General features: G+C 37.5%; 2 protein-coding genes across 3 annotated transcripts; one reads left to right on the top strand and one right to left on the bottom strand.

Moving 5' to 3' along the window:
- Positions 1 to 968: 968 nt before the first annotated feature.
- Positions 969 to 2,002, top strand: LOC107271742 (NADH dehydrogenase [ubiquinone] 1 alpha subcomplex subunit 2). Its single transcript, XM_015748114.2, has 3 exons — positions 969 to 1,128; positions 1,281 to 1,387; positions 1,818 to 2,002. Exons 1-3 carry the CDS (start codon positions 1,046 to 1,048, stop codon positions 1,907 to 1,909), a joined length of 282 nt encoding a protein of 93 aa, XP_015603600.1. The 5' UTR covers positions 969 to 1,045; the 3' UTR covers positions 1,910 to 2,002.
- Positions 2,003 to 2,244: 242 nt separating this feature from the next.
- On the bottom strand, positions 2,245 to 7,325 carry LOC107271741 (pseudouridine-5'-phosphatase). 2 transcript variants are annotated; one of them, XM_015748112.2, is made up of 4 exons: positions 7,000 to 7,325; positions 5,271 to 5,489; positions 2,729 to 2,961; positions 2,245 to 2,655 (listed from the first exon to the last, which is right to left on the bottom strand). In XM_015748112.2, the coding sequence occupies exons 1-4, from the start codon at positions 7,061 to 7,063 to the stop codon at positions 2,476 to 2,478; spliced, it is 696 nt and encodes a 231-aa protein (XP_015603598.1). In that variant the 5' UTR covers positions 7,064 to 7,325; the 3' UTR covers positions 2,245 to 2,475. The 2 variants fall into 2 exon arrangements, with proteins under 2 accessions (XP_015603598.1, XP_015603599.1); XM_015748113.2 differs by lacking the exon at positions 5,271 to 5,489 and adding an exon at positions 5,001 to 5,219.
- Between the last annotated feature and the right edge of the window lie 8,665 nt (positions 7,326 to 15,990).

Here is a 15,990-nt window from a genome sequence, read left to right as displayed (position 1 = left end):
ACTCTCGGACGTTAATCCAGCACCAAGCACGTGTGCTACAAGTCATTGTGGTATATTGTTTAGCAAACTTATATTTCTGTAGTTACCCCCGTTCGAGAGTTTTTTTTAAGTTTTATTTGCTTACTCTATTATTTGCAGAGCTTGATATGATTATTAAGAGTATTGACTACCTTATTACTACGGTTTATGTAATATCCTGTAAAAAAAAAGTTGGATACAAGTCTCCCTATTTGAGTGTTCACTCGGTTTAAAATCGTGGATCTCGTGGAACACACGAATTCATTCGACTAATCAAAAACGTGGAACTAGTTCGAGAGTCTCGTTCAGGTGGCGCGTCGACGCGCCAAAACACAGCTCCAGATTATCACGCGTAGTATTACTATATATACACGACCAATCAAACACGTGGAACTGCTTCGAGGGCCCTCCGCTAAGGTGGCGCGCCGAAACCAGAGAAAAATTGAGACCACCAAAAACAGGCTCATTGGCAATCTCCCTACTCATCTCTGATCAAACGATTTGAATAAAAAGAAGTTTAAAAAATAAAAGTTGGCCGGCCAACTTCACGCAGGTTAAAAACTGGCCTCTATTTCAGCTCTGTTTGAGCTCGACTCTGTGTCGGTGGAAACTAAGCCTATGTTCACTTCACTCTATCACCAAACGGTTACTTCACGTCAGTCTTAAAGGTTTACAGCGACGCTTGTGGTGAAATTTAGAACCCGATCTAAGTCAAGTTTCGTCGACCACAATTTTGTCCTATCAACATAAGCGTTCGGCCTCCTGAGGGTCGATTGTGTATCTTAAATGTAGTGAAAATACGAAAAGTGAATAACTGTTAGCCAATCGCTGTGCTTGTCTTCTTGTGAACCTAACACGCGATTGGCTAACAGCTATTCACTTTTCGTATTTTCACTACATTTGAGTTACACAATCGACCTCTTGTATTCTAGGCTCCATGGTCGCATGCGTGAAATATTACCTTCACAAGTATGACACTATAGCCCACCCTATGAAAAATACACAGAAATAGTTGAGATTTATCAAGATGGCGGCGGTGAAATTTGCTTCGCACTTAAAAGAATTAAGAATTCTTTTATGTCAAACATCGAAGTCCAGTCAAGGTGTCAGGTAAAATGCAGTTTCAAAAAGTTAGAGTGTACTTATTACCATTCACAAAAGTGATCAAATTATAACTGTTTTAAATAAAATTTTTCCAATTCTTAATTATAGGTTAAATACTGTAAAAACAGTATTTTAATTGCAATATTTATATTTCACAGGGACTTTATCGAACAACAATACGTATCAATGAAGAAGAATAATCCAAAATTCCCCGTCCTAATAAGAGAGTGTTCTTTAATTGAACCAAAAGTATATGCCCGCTATGGTAAGTGTATTACATCATAGGCTTAACATCACACAGATACAGAATATGTTTTTCCTTCAAAAACAAAAAATTAGGAAAATTATAGAATATTTCTTATGCAATATTCTTGTAGTGGACATTATTTGATATAAAATCAATAGATTTACACATTTATATCAATATAACAAATTATAATGTTTATAGTATAATGCTTTTGCACTTTTATGTGAAACTAATCTAAATTACAGTAACTTTCATTTTTTTTCAATGATATTAATAATCTTGAACTATTGACAATTGTATATTCCAAGTAATATGCAATCATGTCTTAGATGAGAACTTATTCTGCTTATGAAAATATGAGTACAAAGCTCCAAAGGTCTTAAATTCAACTATCTAATATATAATTTAGGTTTAATTGATAATAGTAATAAAATAATTCTTTTTTCAGAACTTGGTAAAGAATGCTGCATCCCTTTGTCTAATCTAAAATCGGATGAAGTTCTTGCAAAGATACAGCAAGTTGCATCTAGTATACCATGAACCAGTACAAATTTGTTATAATCATGTACTATAATTTATTTAGTTATGAAAGAAAATAGCTGTACAAAGAGAATAATAATCTATAATTAAGTACGTTATATTGCTTTTGATGTTAGAAACCTTCAATATCTATCACATGAATCATTGTCTGCAATAACTAAATTATCAAAGCAGTAATGTAATTAATGCAAAAATCATCACTTATCATGAAGTAATATCAAATTGCACAGATCTCAACAATATTAGTACCGACAGAAAAATTAATGATAGTAATGAAAAATCGTCACACCACTAAGTAAAATATTTTTATTATTTGACTAGTAATAGTGTGCATATGACTTTTGTATCAAGACTCAATATATTTCAATAATTTATAACATATTCTATTGTTACTACAAAGAAATGGAATTGGATATAATCCATTATACATTTTGTATAGTATTTGTAAATTCAGGTATTCTAATAGGAATAATTATGGTAGAATAACATAAGTGATATTCTGTGCATTTCATTTAATATGTTCATATAATGTATATCACCGCAGCGTTTTGTGAAATTCATTCATTCTAGTTTTTATATGGTGGTAAACCAAATTGTTCAGGTTTAAAGTCTTCCAGACTCTTCAATACTAACGTTGCCTTTTCAGTTAAATGTGATGGAAGACATGGATCAGGCACCATTACCACTTGCATACCAGCTTCAATACCTGCTTGAACACCATTTGGAGCATCTTCAAATACAAGACACTGAAATTTATTAATACATGTTATTAATATTATACATTTTTATGAGGACAGTGAAAATCATACTGCAACAAACCATTGACGAATCTGGTTTATCAGGAAATCGATTTTTGGCTACAAGGAAAATATCAGGATGTGGTTTGCCTTTCTGCACATCAGGATCAGAACCACCGATCACTCTATGATGAAATAAATCAAACAATTCTTTCCATTTCACTGTTTTCAATTCGTAACTATCCACACTGGAACTTGTTGCCAATGCAATTGGAACATTATTCTCTTTAAGGTGGTATAGAAGTTTCTCTGCACCTGCATGTATAATTGCATATTTTAATAACTTGCAATAATATATGAATCATATATTTAATAAAAAGAGATAGAAACTTATACACTCAGAATCAGATGCCATATACTGAGTTGTAAAATCTATACATTTCAGTAGGGTTTTTGGTTCTGAGTTTATAAATTTCTATCCACGTTTTAAACTAGGGTGCCTTCATTCATGCACTGATGCAAAACGCTGAAACAATAAATAAATGAAGAATGTATGATGTTATAAGGATTTGAATTTGAATATACTTTAGATCAAATTTGAGTAATTAAACTTTCGACTAAAAAGTTGCTGAGCAATATTTTTTATAGGATAAATTGATTCAATTCTTTAACGTGAACATGACACTTACATAAATAATTTAAAAAATTTGAAAACAGTTTCCATTCCTTTCATTTTTAATTTTTGTGAGCAATATCTCCAGAGCATGAATTTACGAGCAGTTCTTATAAACAAATTTGATAATTATTATTACAATCGTCCACATTTAAAATCATAAAACATCATAATGGATGAAATTGACATACTCTTAGCTAGCAGTATGTTGAAATATAGACTGTTTTATTTAGTATCTATTCTTGCAAAATATATTTCTATTTGCTACATTGTTATAGTAAAAAATGAGCATTCCTTTTTTTAAGATAATGGAAGTAGTCAAAAAAATATACATAAAAGAACAATTTGCCGGTGTAACATCGTAATCAAATTAAAAATAAATAAATTATATCTACGATTGACTCATCGATAGCATCTAAAAATTATTTAAACAATTATTTTATAATCTTAATCAATCAATCAATATATATATATATATAATAAAAGAAAGTGTAATATGTTTGTGCGCGTAGCTTCTTCTCCGCAACCAACCCCTGGACCCCCTGAGGGTTATATGGTGTGGTAGTACACCATACCCCATCGAACAAATTTATGTTTTGGAATGAATATCCTTTCAGGATATTAAGAAAATTCTGTTTTTTTTTTTTTTTTCATACAGCGTCTCTCCCGTTATGAAGCTAAAGGTACTTCTCGCTTCTCATTTAATTTATTTCTTCGTTGTCTCGAAAGTTTCAGAAAATTCGATAGAATTCCAGAGAATGCTCCAAAAAATTCTGGAAAGTTCCAGAAAATTCAATAGAAATCCATAGAATGTTCTAGAAAACTTGATGGAATTCCATAAAATATCCCAGAAAGTTCTAGAAAGTTAAATTAGAAGGAATTTTATATAATGTTCCAGAACATTCTAGGAAGTTCTAGAAAATTCTAAAGAATTCCGTTTAATTTTGCCTGAGCGAAGCGAAGGCAATTTGCTAGTAGTAAATATATAATTATACCCATAAGATATTGATTTAGATACTTAAAATTTGAACTTTCAGAACCTGTTCCACAGTGTTTGAATTCATTAAAATTGGTTTAACTTCATAATACAACTTCATGTTTTGTTTCGATTTTAAATAAAAATCTTCAAATGTTAATACTTGCTTCAAGCATGTTAATGATAAAAATTGGAACTAAGTAATTTTTATTTAAAACATACAATACATTCTTGAAAAGCTTATTAATAAAATGAAATAGGTTGAAAGTAATACCAGTATGAAACAACTGCTGCTTTATTTTCTCAGTAATAACAGAAAAATAATTTTAAAAAATTCTATCTTCCGAATTTAAATATAATTTGCTGATAAAGTAGTTTTGGACCCTGCAATATACTTAAAAAATATTCTGTATGCAATTAATGTTACTGATTGGAATTTACATTTTATAACTCTATCTCTTTTAAATCTACTAATAACAGTACAATCAAAATATGAAATTACTGTTACTTCTTCAGGAAAATAAATGGATCTTTTGATTAAATCTTATGTATCTGGAATGCACGATTTTTTTGTAATTACAAAAAAAAAACAAGATCCATTGCAAGAATATAGTAATAATAATGGAGGGATATAGAAATTATGAAAGATTCGGCTCTAAATAAAATTTTTGAGGTACGACGAACAACACACAAAGTTCCCTTAACCTGGCATCAATTTAACGTCCGTGAAAAGCTCTCGCTGCATTCGGTGATATATATCTTGAAATTCGGACACTGTTAAAGGTAACTTGTAATGGTTGATTATAAGTTCGGCACCTACACGTTCTGGTCGCCCCAGAACTGCATACGCCAATTCTCCTTCATATATATGTCCATATTTTGATACTATATTCCAGTATATTGTTTTATATAAACTCTCAGTATCTGTATAAAAGAAAAACATACTGCTCATTACCATTAAACATAAACTATTACCTGGCATGAGTTCAGCCTTTGGGAAGAAAATTTTATACAATTGTAGTGATTGTTCTTGGAATTGCTGGGGGGATATTGGCAATTCTAACATGTCCACTATTGCACATGCTGAATCAAGTATTTTGAAACCCATGATTTTTGCTTTGATTTCCCATGTAAATTGCTTTCCATATGCATTGGTAATTTGGTTAAATACTTCAGTGTATAGCTTCTCGGTATCTGCGCAACACGTTCAAGCATGATAGTAGATATGGTAACATATAACAAAGTAAATAAACACATTGATATGTTTATAAGATTTAATATATTGCTTGTAGTGATTGTTCATTAGTTACATATTGTTTTGAAAAATTCTATGTACAAAAAGTTTCTACCAAAGAATTTTAGAAGCTTACAAACATTGTGATTATATGGATCAAAGCAGTTTCTAAAAATATAATATAACAAATGCATAACATAAATTCAGGAAACACAAAGTAATAGTTACATATTGACAATATTATAATTTTCTCTCCAAAAATATAATACTTTAGATATCATCTCATACACATAGTTATTTAGCTATTATATCCTTCAATAGGAAATTGTAGCATTGCTAATATATAACTGTTATCTTGGGTTTGATGGGATGGAATACGATATACCTGAGTTGTATATAACATGGTATAATATGATATATTAATAATATATGTCTTGTTGTAGAAAAGCATTAAAAAATATTGTTACAAATTGTAAGTATTAAATTGTGATTTCATTTTCCTTCAAAGTATTCTCAAAAGATCATTGTATACCAGTTTAATAGTTTAATTTCCATTATCTACAAAGATAATATAGTCTGTTTTTCTAATAACAGGAACACATATAATTTCACCTTAGTAATGATGCTTTAAAATCAAACTTAGTTTTTGAGTCTCAATATAAACATGAATAAGCATAAATTTAAAACACATCTCGAAATTACATTTCTAATGTAGCATCTAAAATACATACGCATACTTAACTTCAATTGGAATTCTCTTTTAATATTCTAGAATTAATCTCATTCATATAACAATAAATAATATTTAACATATATTATTTTTAGCAACTTCATAATATTAAACAAATCAAGACTAGCACTAAAAAATGTAATTAACAAAAAAAGTATATAATGTAATTTGTACAGATGGCTTGTTCTTTACTAAAAACATTATATATCTATATTAAAAACAAAAAGCTCACAAAAAATATATGGTACATAATTAATTGCATCAAATATGCTTTAAATATAATTAAAATGCACTCAAATTATGTAATGAAACATCATTTAATTACATAAACATGAATTCCTAAGAAAGAGAAAGATGTTGTTATATCTCTTATTTTATCTATTAAATGCATACATTTTTACAAATATAAATACCTGTTAATCAAGAGATTTAGAACCAAACATGTCACAAAGTATAAAAAATAACCTTTAAGAAAAACTATTGTCATGCGAATAGCTTAGAAAAATTAATATCATTCTATTTTTTGTTAACTACTAACACAGACAACAATTTGCATGCCCAAACATAAATCTAAGCTCTGCCTACTATGTCCTCTAAAATTGCATAAGTCAAACAAGACCTTTCAGCAACTTTATGAAAATCTAAATGAATTTTCCGACATGGTCTTTACGATACAATTTGCGGGCATTAAGAGATGTAACACGTCAACATTTTTAAATATAATTCATTATATATATTACCAAGTAGCAGTCCATCCATATCGAAAATGCAGTGTGTAACCTTTTTATAAGGACTATTTGCCATTTTAAAAGAAACTGTATAGGTCGTAGACGAAATAGAAGGATGTACACTGTTTGAAACCACAGAAAAAACTGAAATTAATTCTTCCCGATAACTAAGTACTTTTATTAATACACTGCTGTAGAACGATAGCGCGCCATCCTTCCTTCCTTCCTTCCTTTCCTTATGGCTGTATCCCCAATGGGGGACATGTGCCAGTAACTGGTCCTCATAATCAAGGTTGGAAGTTCGATAATAGATGGCGATGTACCTTGCGAGACGGGCCTTATTCAACTCAGCGTGAGGGGACCTACAAAGTTTATACACCGAATCCGAATAGTGTTGGGCAAAATCCGTATAAATACTTACTTAAGTTTTCATATGAAAACCCATTGGTGAATGCCGCTGGAAGCTGGGCACGAACCTCCAACCTTTCCGTCGTGAATCCGCTACCCTATCCACTGGGCTACAGCCGCCCTTTAGCGCGCCATCCATGAAAAAATTAAAGATTGGACCACAGACCACTTATTGGAGACACGGCACTCCCGTGCTTTAGACTGTTAGCACGAGCAGCAGCGCCACCTTATCGGTAGGTCGTATAAGTAACGCGATATATATAAGGTATACCCCAGTATACATATATTGTGACGTGGCACTTTGTGCACGTCACAAAAGAAAGAGGAAAAAGACGAAATAGGAGCTACACCGTGAGGCCCGCAAGGCAACCTAACATTTGCGTCGAGCGTGGACTGAATTTAGCGTGTAGAATATTTATTAATTCCCTTCGGGGTCTGTATTTTGAATGTTACTAGCGGTGATCGGTCCCGTAAGGGAACCGATCGGAGAAAAATAAGACGCAGCAACGGCCCGGACTACAACAAAGGGGCCCGACCCGTGCGATCAGCAACACTGGCGTGACGTAGCCAGCAGGAGGAGGGCCAGCGCGACCGCAGAGCACCACTGAGCGAGACCACCTACGCGGAAGGACGCCGCGAGAAGATCCGAGATTCTGGCAGGATCCGGGGGTTGCAGTGGCGGCCTGGAGCCGTACAACGAGGGATGAGGTGCGGATGAGATTCCCGCCCCAAGAAAAGACACTGCAATCGCCCAGAAGAGGAGAAGATGCGCAGATCTACTTTTCGAGGATCCCGTAGACAATTGAAGATCGCGGGCGAATTGGGCCCCGTAGGGGCTAGCGAGAATTTGATTGGGCCCACTGGTGATATTCCTCCGCGCCACTAGGGCACGTTAGCGGGCAAGCGATCGGGTAGCGTCACTTTCGGTGTAGCTAACGTCCAGTACGTACGTGTGCCAAAAGTGTGGCAGAAGTGTAGAGTGAAAGTGAAGGAGTGAGAAAGAGAGAGAGGGAAAGAGAGAGAGAGAGAGAGAGAGAGAGAGAGAACTATGAATCCGGAAAATATGGATGATTTGGCGAGGGCTATTTTGGGTGGGTGACGCTACCGAGCTTCCTAATTTTGTAATTAATAGAGATTAACTGGACCTTAGAGTTAGCTGCTGGATCTTTCATCCAGACAGCATGCGTCGGCTTCCGCTTATATGATCGTTGAGATCCAATGTTTGCCAATTCGGTGGCGATCTGGAGGATCCGTTAACTCGCATCAAAGTTTGGTTTCTAGTTTTGTGTTAGATTATTCGTAGAGCATGTTTGAAGAATCTGCATGCAAATTAATAATATCCAGTCCACGTTACGCGTAATCGTTTCGGTCTTGCGTCGTGTATCGTAAGTACCGCGCAGTGGTACGTTTTTCTACCGGTGATATTCGTGGGTGCTAGGAAGGCAGAAAGGGGATTGCGTATTTTCTGACTGATATTTTCAGTAGGCAAATAGGTTTTCGGAACTGACTCCGACCGTGGAAGTATTCGTGACGGATTAGGATACACGCGCTTGACGGCAAGCGAAAGATCTAGATTCCTAGGGAGGAATCTACGGGTTCGGTATATTAGGTGACTTCTCAGGAGGTCAAGCACCGTTATTGTTACGGCGTTAGAACTTTGTAAATATTGTGAAGCCGACGAGTCGGGCACTAGGCCACTCGCCAGCTGATTTTTGTAAATATCACTGTTGCTCCTCGTTGCGTGTGCATTACGTAAAACGCGTGTTGTTGCCGGAAGCGTATGGGCTTCCAGGAGATAATCCCTAGCTTATCGTACAGGATTAAGATAGGTCTAATCCTTTTTAGTTTTATGTTACGTTAGGAATCCTTATTCCTTGTTACGGGAATTATATACTGTCGTTTGATTTTATATTTATTCACGCGTTCTAGGTGTTGAGGAGCCGTCGTTTCCTTGCGCGCGTGTTTTTCGGAACCGTTGTTCCACTTACATTATTATTCTGCGTTGTATGAATTATTTTGGAACCGTTGTTCCTTCCTGTGTTCTAGTATTACCAAATTTCATTATCTTATTTTTATATTTCGTTTTATTTTTTTTTGTTCCCAATAAATCGGAGCCGTCCATGGGTTCCGTATGTTTAACCGAAACCTCAGATCTATTTGATTTCTCAATGCCCCTTTTGTGTTGTCTGGTGGCGATTAGAAAATTTCAGGTCTAGTTATTGTCTCTCAGACACAGGACCCCACCGCACAAGAGCTGGCCGTGGTATCCTCTGGAGACAGCGGTGTATCTCTTGGTACACCTGGCGCCCAGTAATATAATAATCTATTAATTATTTCTCGCGGTGCCTTCATTTGTGCAATTCGTTACAATATATACAGGGATATATATAGGTATACACAGATCTCACCCGGTTTAAAATCGTGGATCTCGAGGAACACACGAATTCATTCAACCAATCAAAAACGTGGAACTAGTTCCAGAGTCTTGTTCAGGTGGCGCGTCGACGCGCCAAAACACAGCTCCAGATTATAACGCGTAGTATTACTATACAGGGTGTCCGAAAACTACCTGACCACCGGGGTATGGCGGTGTTCGGGAGGTAACACTGATCACGAAAATGACCTTCCTTTTGTCCGGAAGGTCATAGTTTTTAAATGGGAGCAGGTTAAAGTTGACCAATCAGAGGGAGGCGTCAAGAGAAACGTAGGCACCTATGAACTCTGAGTTTTCTTCCCTCGCTTTTGTTTCTCGGTGGCTTCTTTCTTGTTTCTTGTTTCCAATAGGCATGTCTTCGGCTGACGTCATCCTGCCCGAAGCCACCGAGAAACAAAAGCGAGGGAAGAAAACTCAGAGTTCGCAGGTGCCTACGTTTCTCGTGACGCCTCGCTCTGATTGGTCAACTTTGACCTGCTCCCATTTAAAAACTATGACCTTCCGGACAAAAGGAAGGTCATTTTCGTGATCAGTGTTACCTCCCGAACACCGCCATACCCCGGTGGTCAGGTAGTTTTCGGACACCCTGTATAGTAATACTACGCGTTATAATCTGGAGCTGTGTTTTGGCGCGTCGACGCGCCACCTGAACAAGACTCTGGAACTAGTTCCACGTTTTTGATTGGTTGAATGAATTCGTGTGTTCCTCGAGATCCACGATTTTAAACCGGGTGAACACTCAAATAGGGAGACTTGAATCCACCCTTTCTTACTGCATATTACATAAACCGTAGTAATGAGGTAGTAAATTTTGTCGATGTTAATTCCCTTAATATCCATATGAAGTTTTGTAAATAATACAGTGAGCAAATAAAACTTTAAACAAACCCTTGAACGTGGGTAACTACAGAAATATAAAGTTTCTAATTTCTACAGCACAATGGCTCGGTAGCGTACGTGCTTGGTGCTGGATTAACGTCCGAGAGTCTCCAGTTCGGAACTCACTTCTCATCCCTTTTTCTTTTTTTTCTTATTTATCAACTATGCTTATTGCTTCACCTATTTAACTGAAGATTCATTAAATATATGATTATATTCGTCTACAAATATTGTATTATATTACATCGTATACATGCAATAAATTGGTACATCAAACAGCAAACGTTTCTTCTTTTCACCTATTTAACTGAAGATTCATTAAATATATGATTATATTCGTCTACAAATATTGTATTATATTACATCGTATACATCCAATAAATTGGTACATGAATCAGCGAACGTTTCTTTTTCCCGAGAGCCTACCTCTAACAAACACTTATGGTAGGCTGTTTCCTTTTTTAATAGCATAAATAATATTCAGACGGATAAAGAAGGCATTACGAAAAAATACTGAAAACAAAATTGCAATTATAAATCTCGGGCATAAAATGATGAGCATATAAAAATGAACCAATTATTTTCTATAGTGACATGAAACGAATAATGTATCTGGTTAGGGATTTTTTTTTCATTTAATTTTTATCATTCAAGGCTATGTAAAGACAATATTTTTAATACATCGAATTATTAGAAAATCATGTCGAGGTATAATTTTAATTCTGAATTATTTTTTACATCAGAACATAGTGATAATTCGAGATATTAAAAATACAATTATCTTTCCGTAGGCTTGAATAAAAAAAATTTACTAAATTGAATCAGGCTACTCAAAAATGTATGAAACTAACAATTTCTAAGCAGATACACTATTTGTCTCATCTCATCATACATATGTATAAAATAATTGTGTGGGTTTTTTACGCTTTTCATTCTTTTTACCCGATATTAATAACTGCAATTTTTTGGGACATTTTTTACTACTTTTCTATTCGGCTGAATAATATTTAAACTATCGAAAAGTGAAACAGCCTGCCATACGTGCGAGTGTTATCAAATTGTTTTTTTTTAATCAGACCTTGCTGCGGTCACGGCACATTTAAACAAAAAATGAAATGGAGAAATGTATCTATGTTAGAAATGCAAAAGCGTTAAGCGTTAAGCGAATGAAACGAGATTTTTTTCCATTGCTGTCAATTTTTCTCTTACGTCTTCATGAGGGTCCGTATCGCAACAAGTGAGGCTGCTCAGTTCCACCAGCTATGGATTATCATGTATGAAGAACATGCATTGGGCGCGTTGGCAACGATTCAGCTTCGTTAAATAGGTTTTTTCAATTTGTTTTTCCTATATTCAACCATATCAGAGCAAAAATTAATTAACCAAACCTGCGAACAAGAACACACCTGCACAAATTAATAAATAATTAATGCGATCTTATAATAATCGTAGGTTAGTCTTAATTTAAGAAGGAACTACGATCAAAGCAGTATTTAAAATATATTTATATGTTGGAAATGTATTGTGACGTGGTAGATTTTACCCCGTCAGGTCCTCGGCGGGAACTGTCGTGTTACGCGGGAAAACGCGTATTAGAGAATAATCCAGGCAAGATGCACCACCTCAAGGGCTAACGAAGTTGCGAATTGGTTGATTTCTGATTTTGTTGTATTGATTTTTGCTATGTCCCATGCCGCGAATATTGTATTCGCGGGCTTACCGAATCTCACGAAGAACCAGCGAGGGATCATCAGCGTGGGAGGAACGAAGACGAAAGGCTGAGTGACGTCAGAGCGCCGGCAGGGCCCGAGCTGCGCGCGCTGTAGCTCACTACGCACACTATCACCCGAACTACATGACCTGGTCTACGCGTACCGAGTAACTAGCAGGGAGCTATTACTCACTCCGCGTGACATAGACCTACGAACGACGGAGCACCTGTAACGCACCACAACTCATGACGGAGGCCCACCGCTATCGACGAATGGAACGAAGACTCGCGAACTGGAAATCCGGGGACGCTTGGTGAACCGTTGCGAAGTCCTAGGGGACGACGGAGCCCATCGCGGGACAGCCCGTAATGACTGTTCCCGAATCGTATGAATTGTCGTGAACACGTATTTTGAATTGTAGCGCGTGGTGTCAGATTGAAGATTTCTGATTGGGGCCGTGGGACCAATCAGCGGTGGTTGCAAATAAGGGAGAGGATGATACTCTCCGGTGCTGCCGATTACGATCGAAAGGGAAGGCAACTTCCTTCTTCTTGCTTGGACCTTCGACGACGCGAGTCGTGTTTTTGGAACCGTTTGTTACCGGGGTAATTTCTGTGGAGAATCCGTACTTCGTCCGAGGCCGCGTATACGGGCTAAATTCTCCAGATCGAAGATACGTAGAGATTTCGGTAAGCGATTTGTTAATTTTTGTGAGCGACGAAATCTCGTAACACCCCGCGTTTTGTACGTTTGTCGTTGAATTGTGCCTGTAGGCACGCGGGAGATGTTCCCACTCGTAGAACCGCGTTCGTTTTGAGTACGAGATTCCGCCGATCGGCAAGGGAATGTGTTCGCGTAAATATGCTGCCCATCGTGGACATATTTATCGCGCGTTGTGTAAATCGAAGTGCGTATGACTGTGAGCGAATGATTAGTTCTCTCGGCAATGTTGAGTCTTAGATCTCCGACTTTTATTGTATCGCTTTCACGTTAGGGACGGGTTACCGAGAATCACGGAATAGTCCTTGAGGTTGTGTTTCCGAGATTGTATGTAATTGAAACGTATATCGAATTGTCCGAAAGTTATGTCGAAGTGAATTGTCGGATTTGTAGCGAAGTGTTCGAAAGTATTTATTGATGGTCGAAAATGTCGAATAATATCGAATCGTATGAAAGTATTTATTGAATGTCGAAAGTATCGAATTTTATCGGATTGTACGATGGTATTTGAGCGAACTGCAAGAGTTAGACTGCGCGGAATAGATCGCGAACGTTGTACGTAGAAATTCGGATTAAGTTGAAATTAATATTGTCCTTCGTTGTTGTTTTAGTCGCGATCTTATTGGGTCCATTATTTATTTCTCCAATTGTTAAATTTGGATTTTGTTATATCCGCGTGGTCGCGTCCGAAATTGGCGCAAAATAAACGATCGATTTTTGTTATTGTTGACCCAAAAAGCCGGAGTATTCATTTTGTTGAAGTTGTCCTTACTCTTGAAGATCCCCGCCGCCTCCGCGTAGCTGAGTTACGTAGGCACGCGAAGACCAACCGTAGAATTGATACGTGGTTCCCGTTTTGGAACCTGGCGCCCAACAATACCAGTGGTATTATTTCGAAGTGGTATGTTAGCCCTGGGTTGCCTGGAACGCGAAGGAATCGCGTAAGTTGTGCGCCGGTCAGTCTCTCATCTCCCGACGAGGCTCGATCGCGAAAATGACGTCACAGTATATATATTGTAACGTTTTTCGGTAGTGCTAATTCGTACGCTCCTTATGAGTGTACGAAATGGGATGTAGGTAAGTGCTCGAGGCAGGCGTCTTTAAGAATGTAGTCGACACAGGTGGGTAAAGTAAAATAAAATAACAAAAGTTTATTAAATAATCGATAATCGGTACAGAAGTTTTATAATCGGTGTCAATTACTCAGTCTCAATCAATTGTCGGTATTGTAGGAAAAGGGATTGTCTAGGAATCGGCCTATGTTTGTTTTCTATCCCTATCTCTCTCTGACCTGTATTTGAGGTACAGAGGATCTACCCGTGTTGATTCTATAGCCCTAGTGGCGCTTTGCCTATCTATTGGCTATGGCACTGTGTGCGACGCAACTACTAACGGCCCGGAAAATAGATAAAACTAAATGGCGATAACTAAAGTTTCTGAGGTAGATCCCGGTGGTCTCCTCAGATCTTTGACAAATTTTCTACGTTGCGGTCTAATCAGAATAGCGAATGCTAATATTCCGTAGCCTTTCGACAAGATAATTTACGTACACTGAGTTTTCTGACGCGAATATGCGCCATTTGACGGATTTCGATATATGCTGAGTATGCCGTGCTTTCGCGATACTTATCTATGCTTCTATAAGTCGTATGTTCGATTTTTAATTATCCTTTCTAAGGACTCGGATTTTCGACTAACTTACGATTATCCTCTCTAACGATTCGAATTGTTAACTAACTTCTTTCGATTGAGTTGAAATGTCATATTTAACGAATTGTAATCCGATATTCATTAGCGGGAAGCGCTAATCATCTACCGGATTATTTTGATATTACTTTTCCGTGTTTTTGACTTTCGGAAGACGTTCTTCATCTATCGGCTAGTGTTGATACTAGCCACGCGTCCTTGTTGTCTATTTGTAACGAGTGCGCTCTCAGTACAGGAGTACTGAGAGGTTGATCGTTTTGTCACGTTACAATATATATATATATATATTGTGACGTGAATTTTTGACAATCCACGCCACAAACGACCTGCAAGACTAGGGCTGTAGGGATTAACTGATTAACGCTCCAAACGTCAGTCCTAGGTTAAGGCGCACAGATTCCTTAGTGTTAAGTCATCCGCCTATCGTCCGCTTTAATGTTTCTTTGCTTAGTTTTATTTGCACTCTGCTTGCTTTCTTTTTCTTTTTCTTTCTTTGGTGTACTGTATCACGCTTTGGTGCCACCGTTTGGTGAGAGCTGGTGGAACAACGTCGAGCAACGGGGGAAGGGAGGAAAGAGGCGCTGATTTTTGGTGACCCTGGGAGACCGACTGCCGCCGCTGCACGAGGAGAGGATGCTGCATCTGGAGGATCAGGAGAGTCCAGAGTACCCGGGATGGGACTCGTACTCTCGTCTGCCGGCCGTCCAGCTGGGACGCCCTACGATCGACGCCGCCCTCGCCGCCGACCAGGAGTTGACGTGTCCTCCTCGTCCTGCCGCAGGGCCGCGAGAATATCTACGGCGGGCTCATGCCAAGGTACCGCCGAAGACAGGGAGGAAGAGTAGCCAGCACCGCGGACTCCCGCGCTCCCTGGCCTACGAACGGACCGCAGCACCCGAAGACTCCCGAACGTGCCGCAGACAGCTTCGGTCAACTTCGTGTCTAGCGATGATCCTCACCGCGAAAACCCCTTAAGCAACTAATACGTGCGAAGTTCGATATTTTGTCACGGTTCCGCCAGCGCCTAAATAATGTAAATAGTGGGGGTCAAGAGGTCTCGAGCTCAGTGAAATTGAAATAGTACTTCACTTACGTTTGGAGCTTGTTAGCAAGTGGTCGATTAGGGAACAGTAGTAAGCTTAG

This window comes from Cephus cinctus, unplaced genomic scaffold (assembly GCF_000341935.2).
Source record: "Cephus cinctus unplaced genomic scaffold, Ccin1 Ccin1_scaffold1036, whole genome shotgun sequence".
In the NCBI taxonomy this organism is placed as follows: domain Eukaryota; kingdom Metazoa; phylum Arthropoda; class Insecta; order Hymenoptera; family Cephidae; genus Cephus; species Cephus cinctus.
The sequence above is the reverse complement of the archived record's forward strand: the minus strand, read 5'-3'. Positions and strand labels throughout refer to the sequence as shown.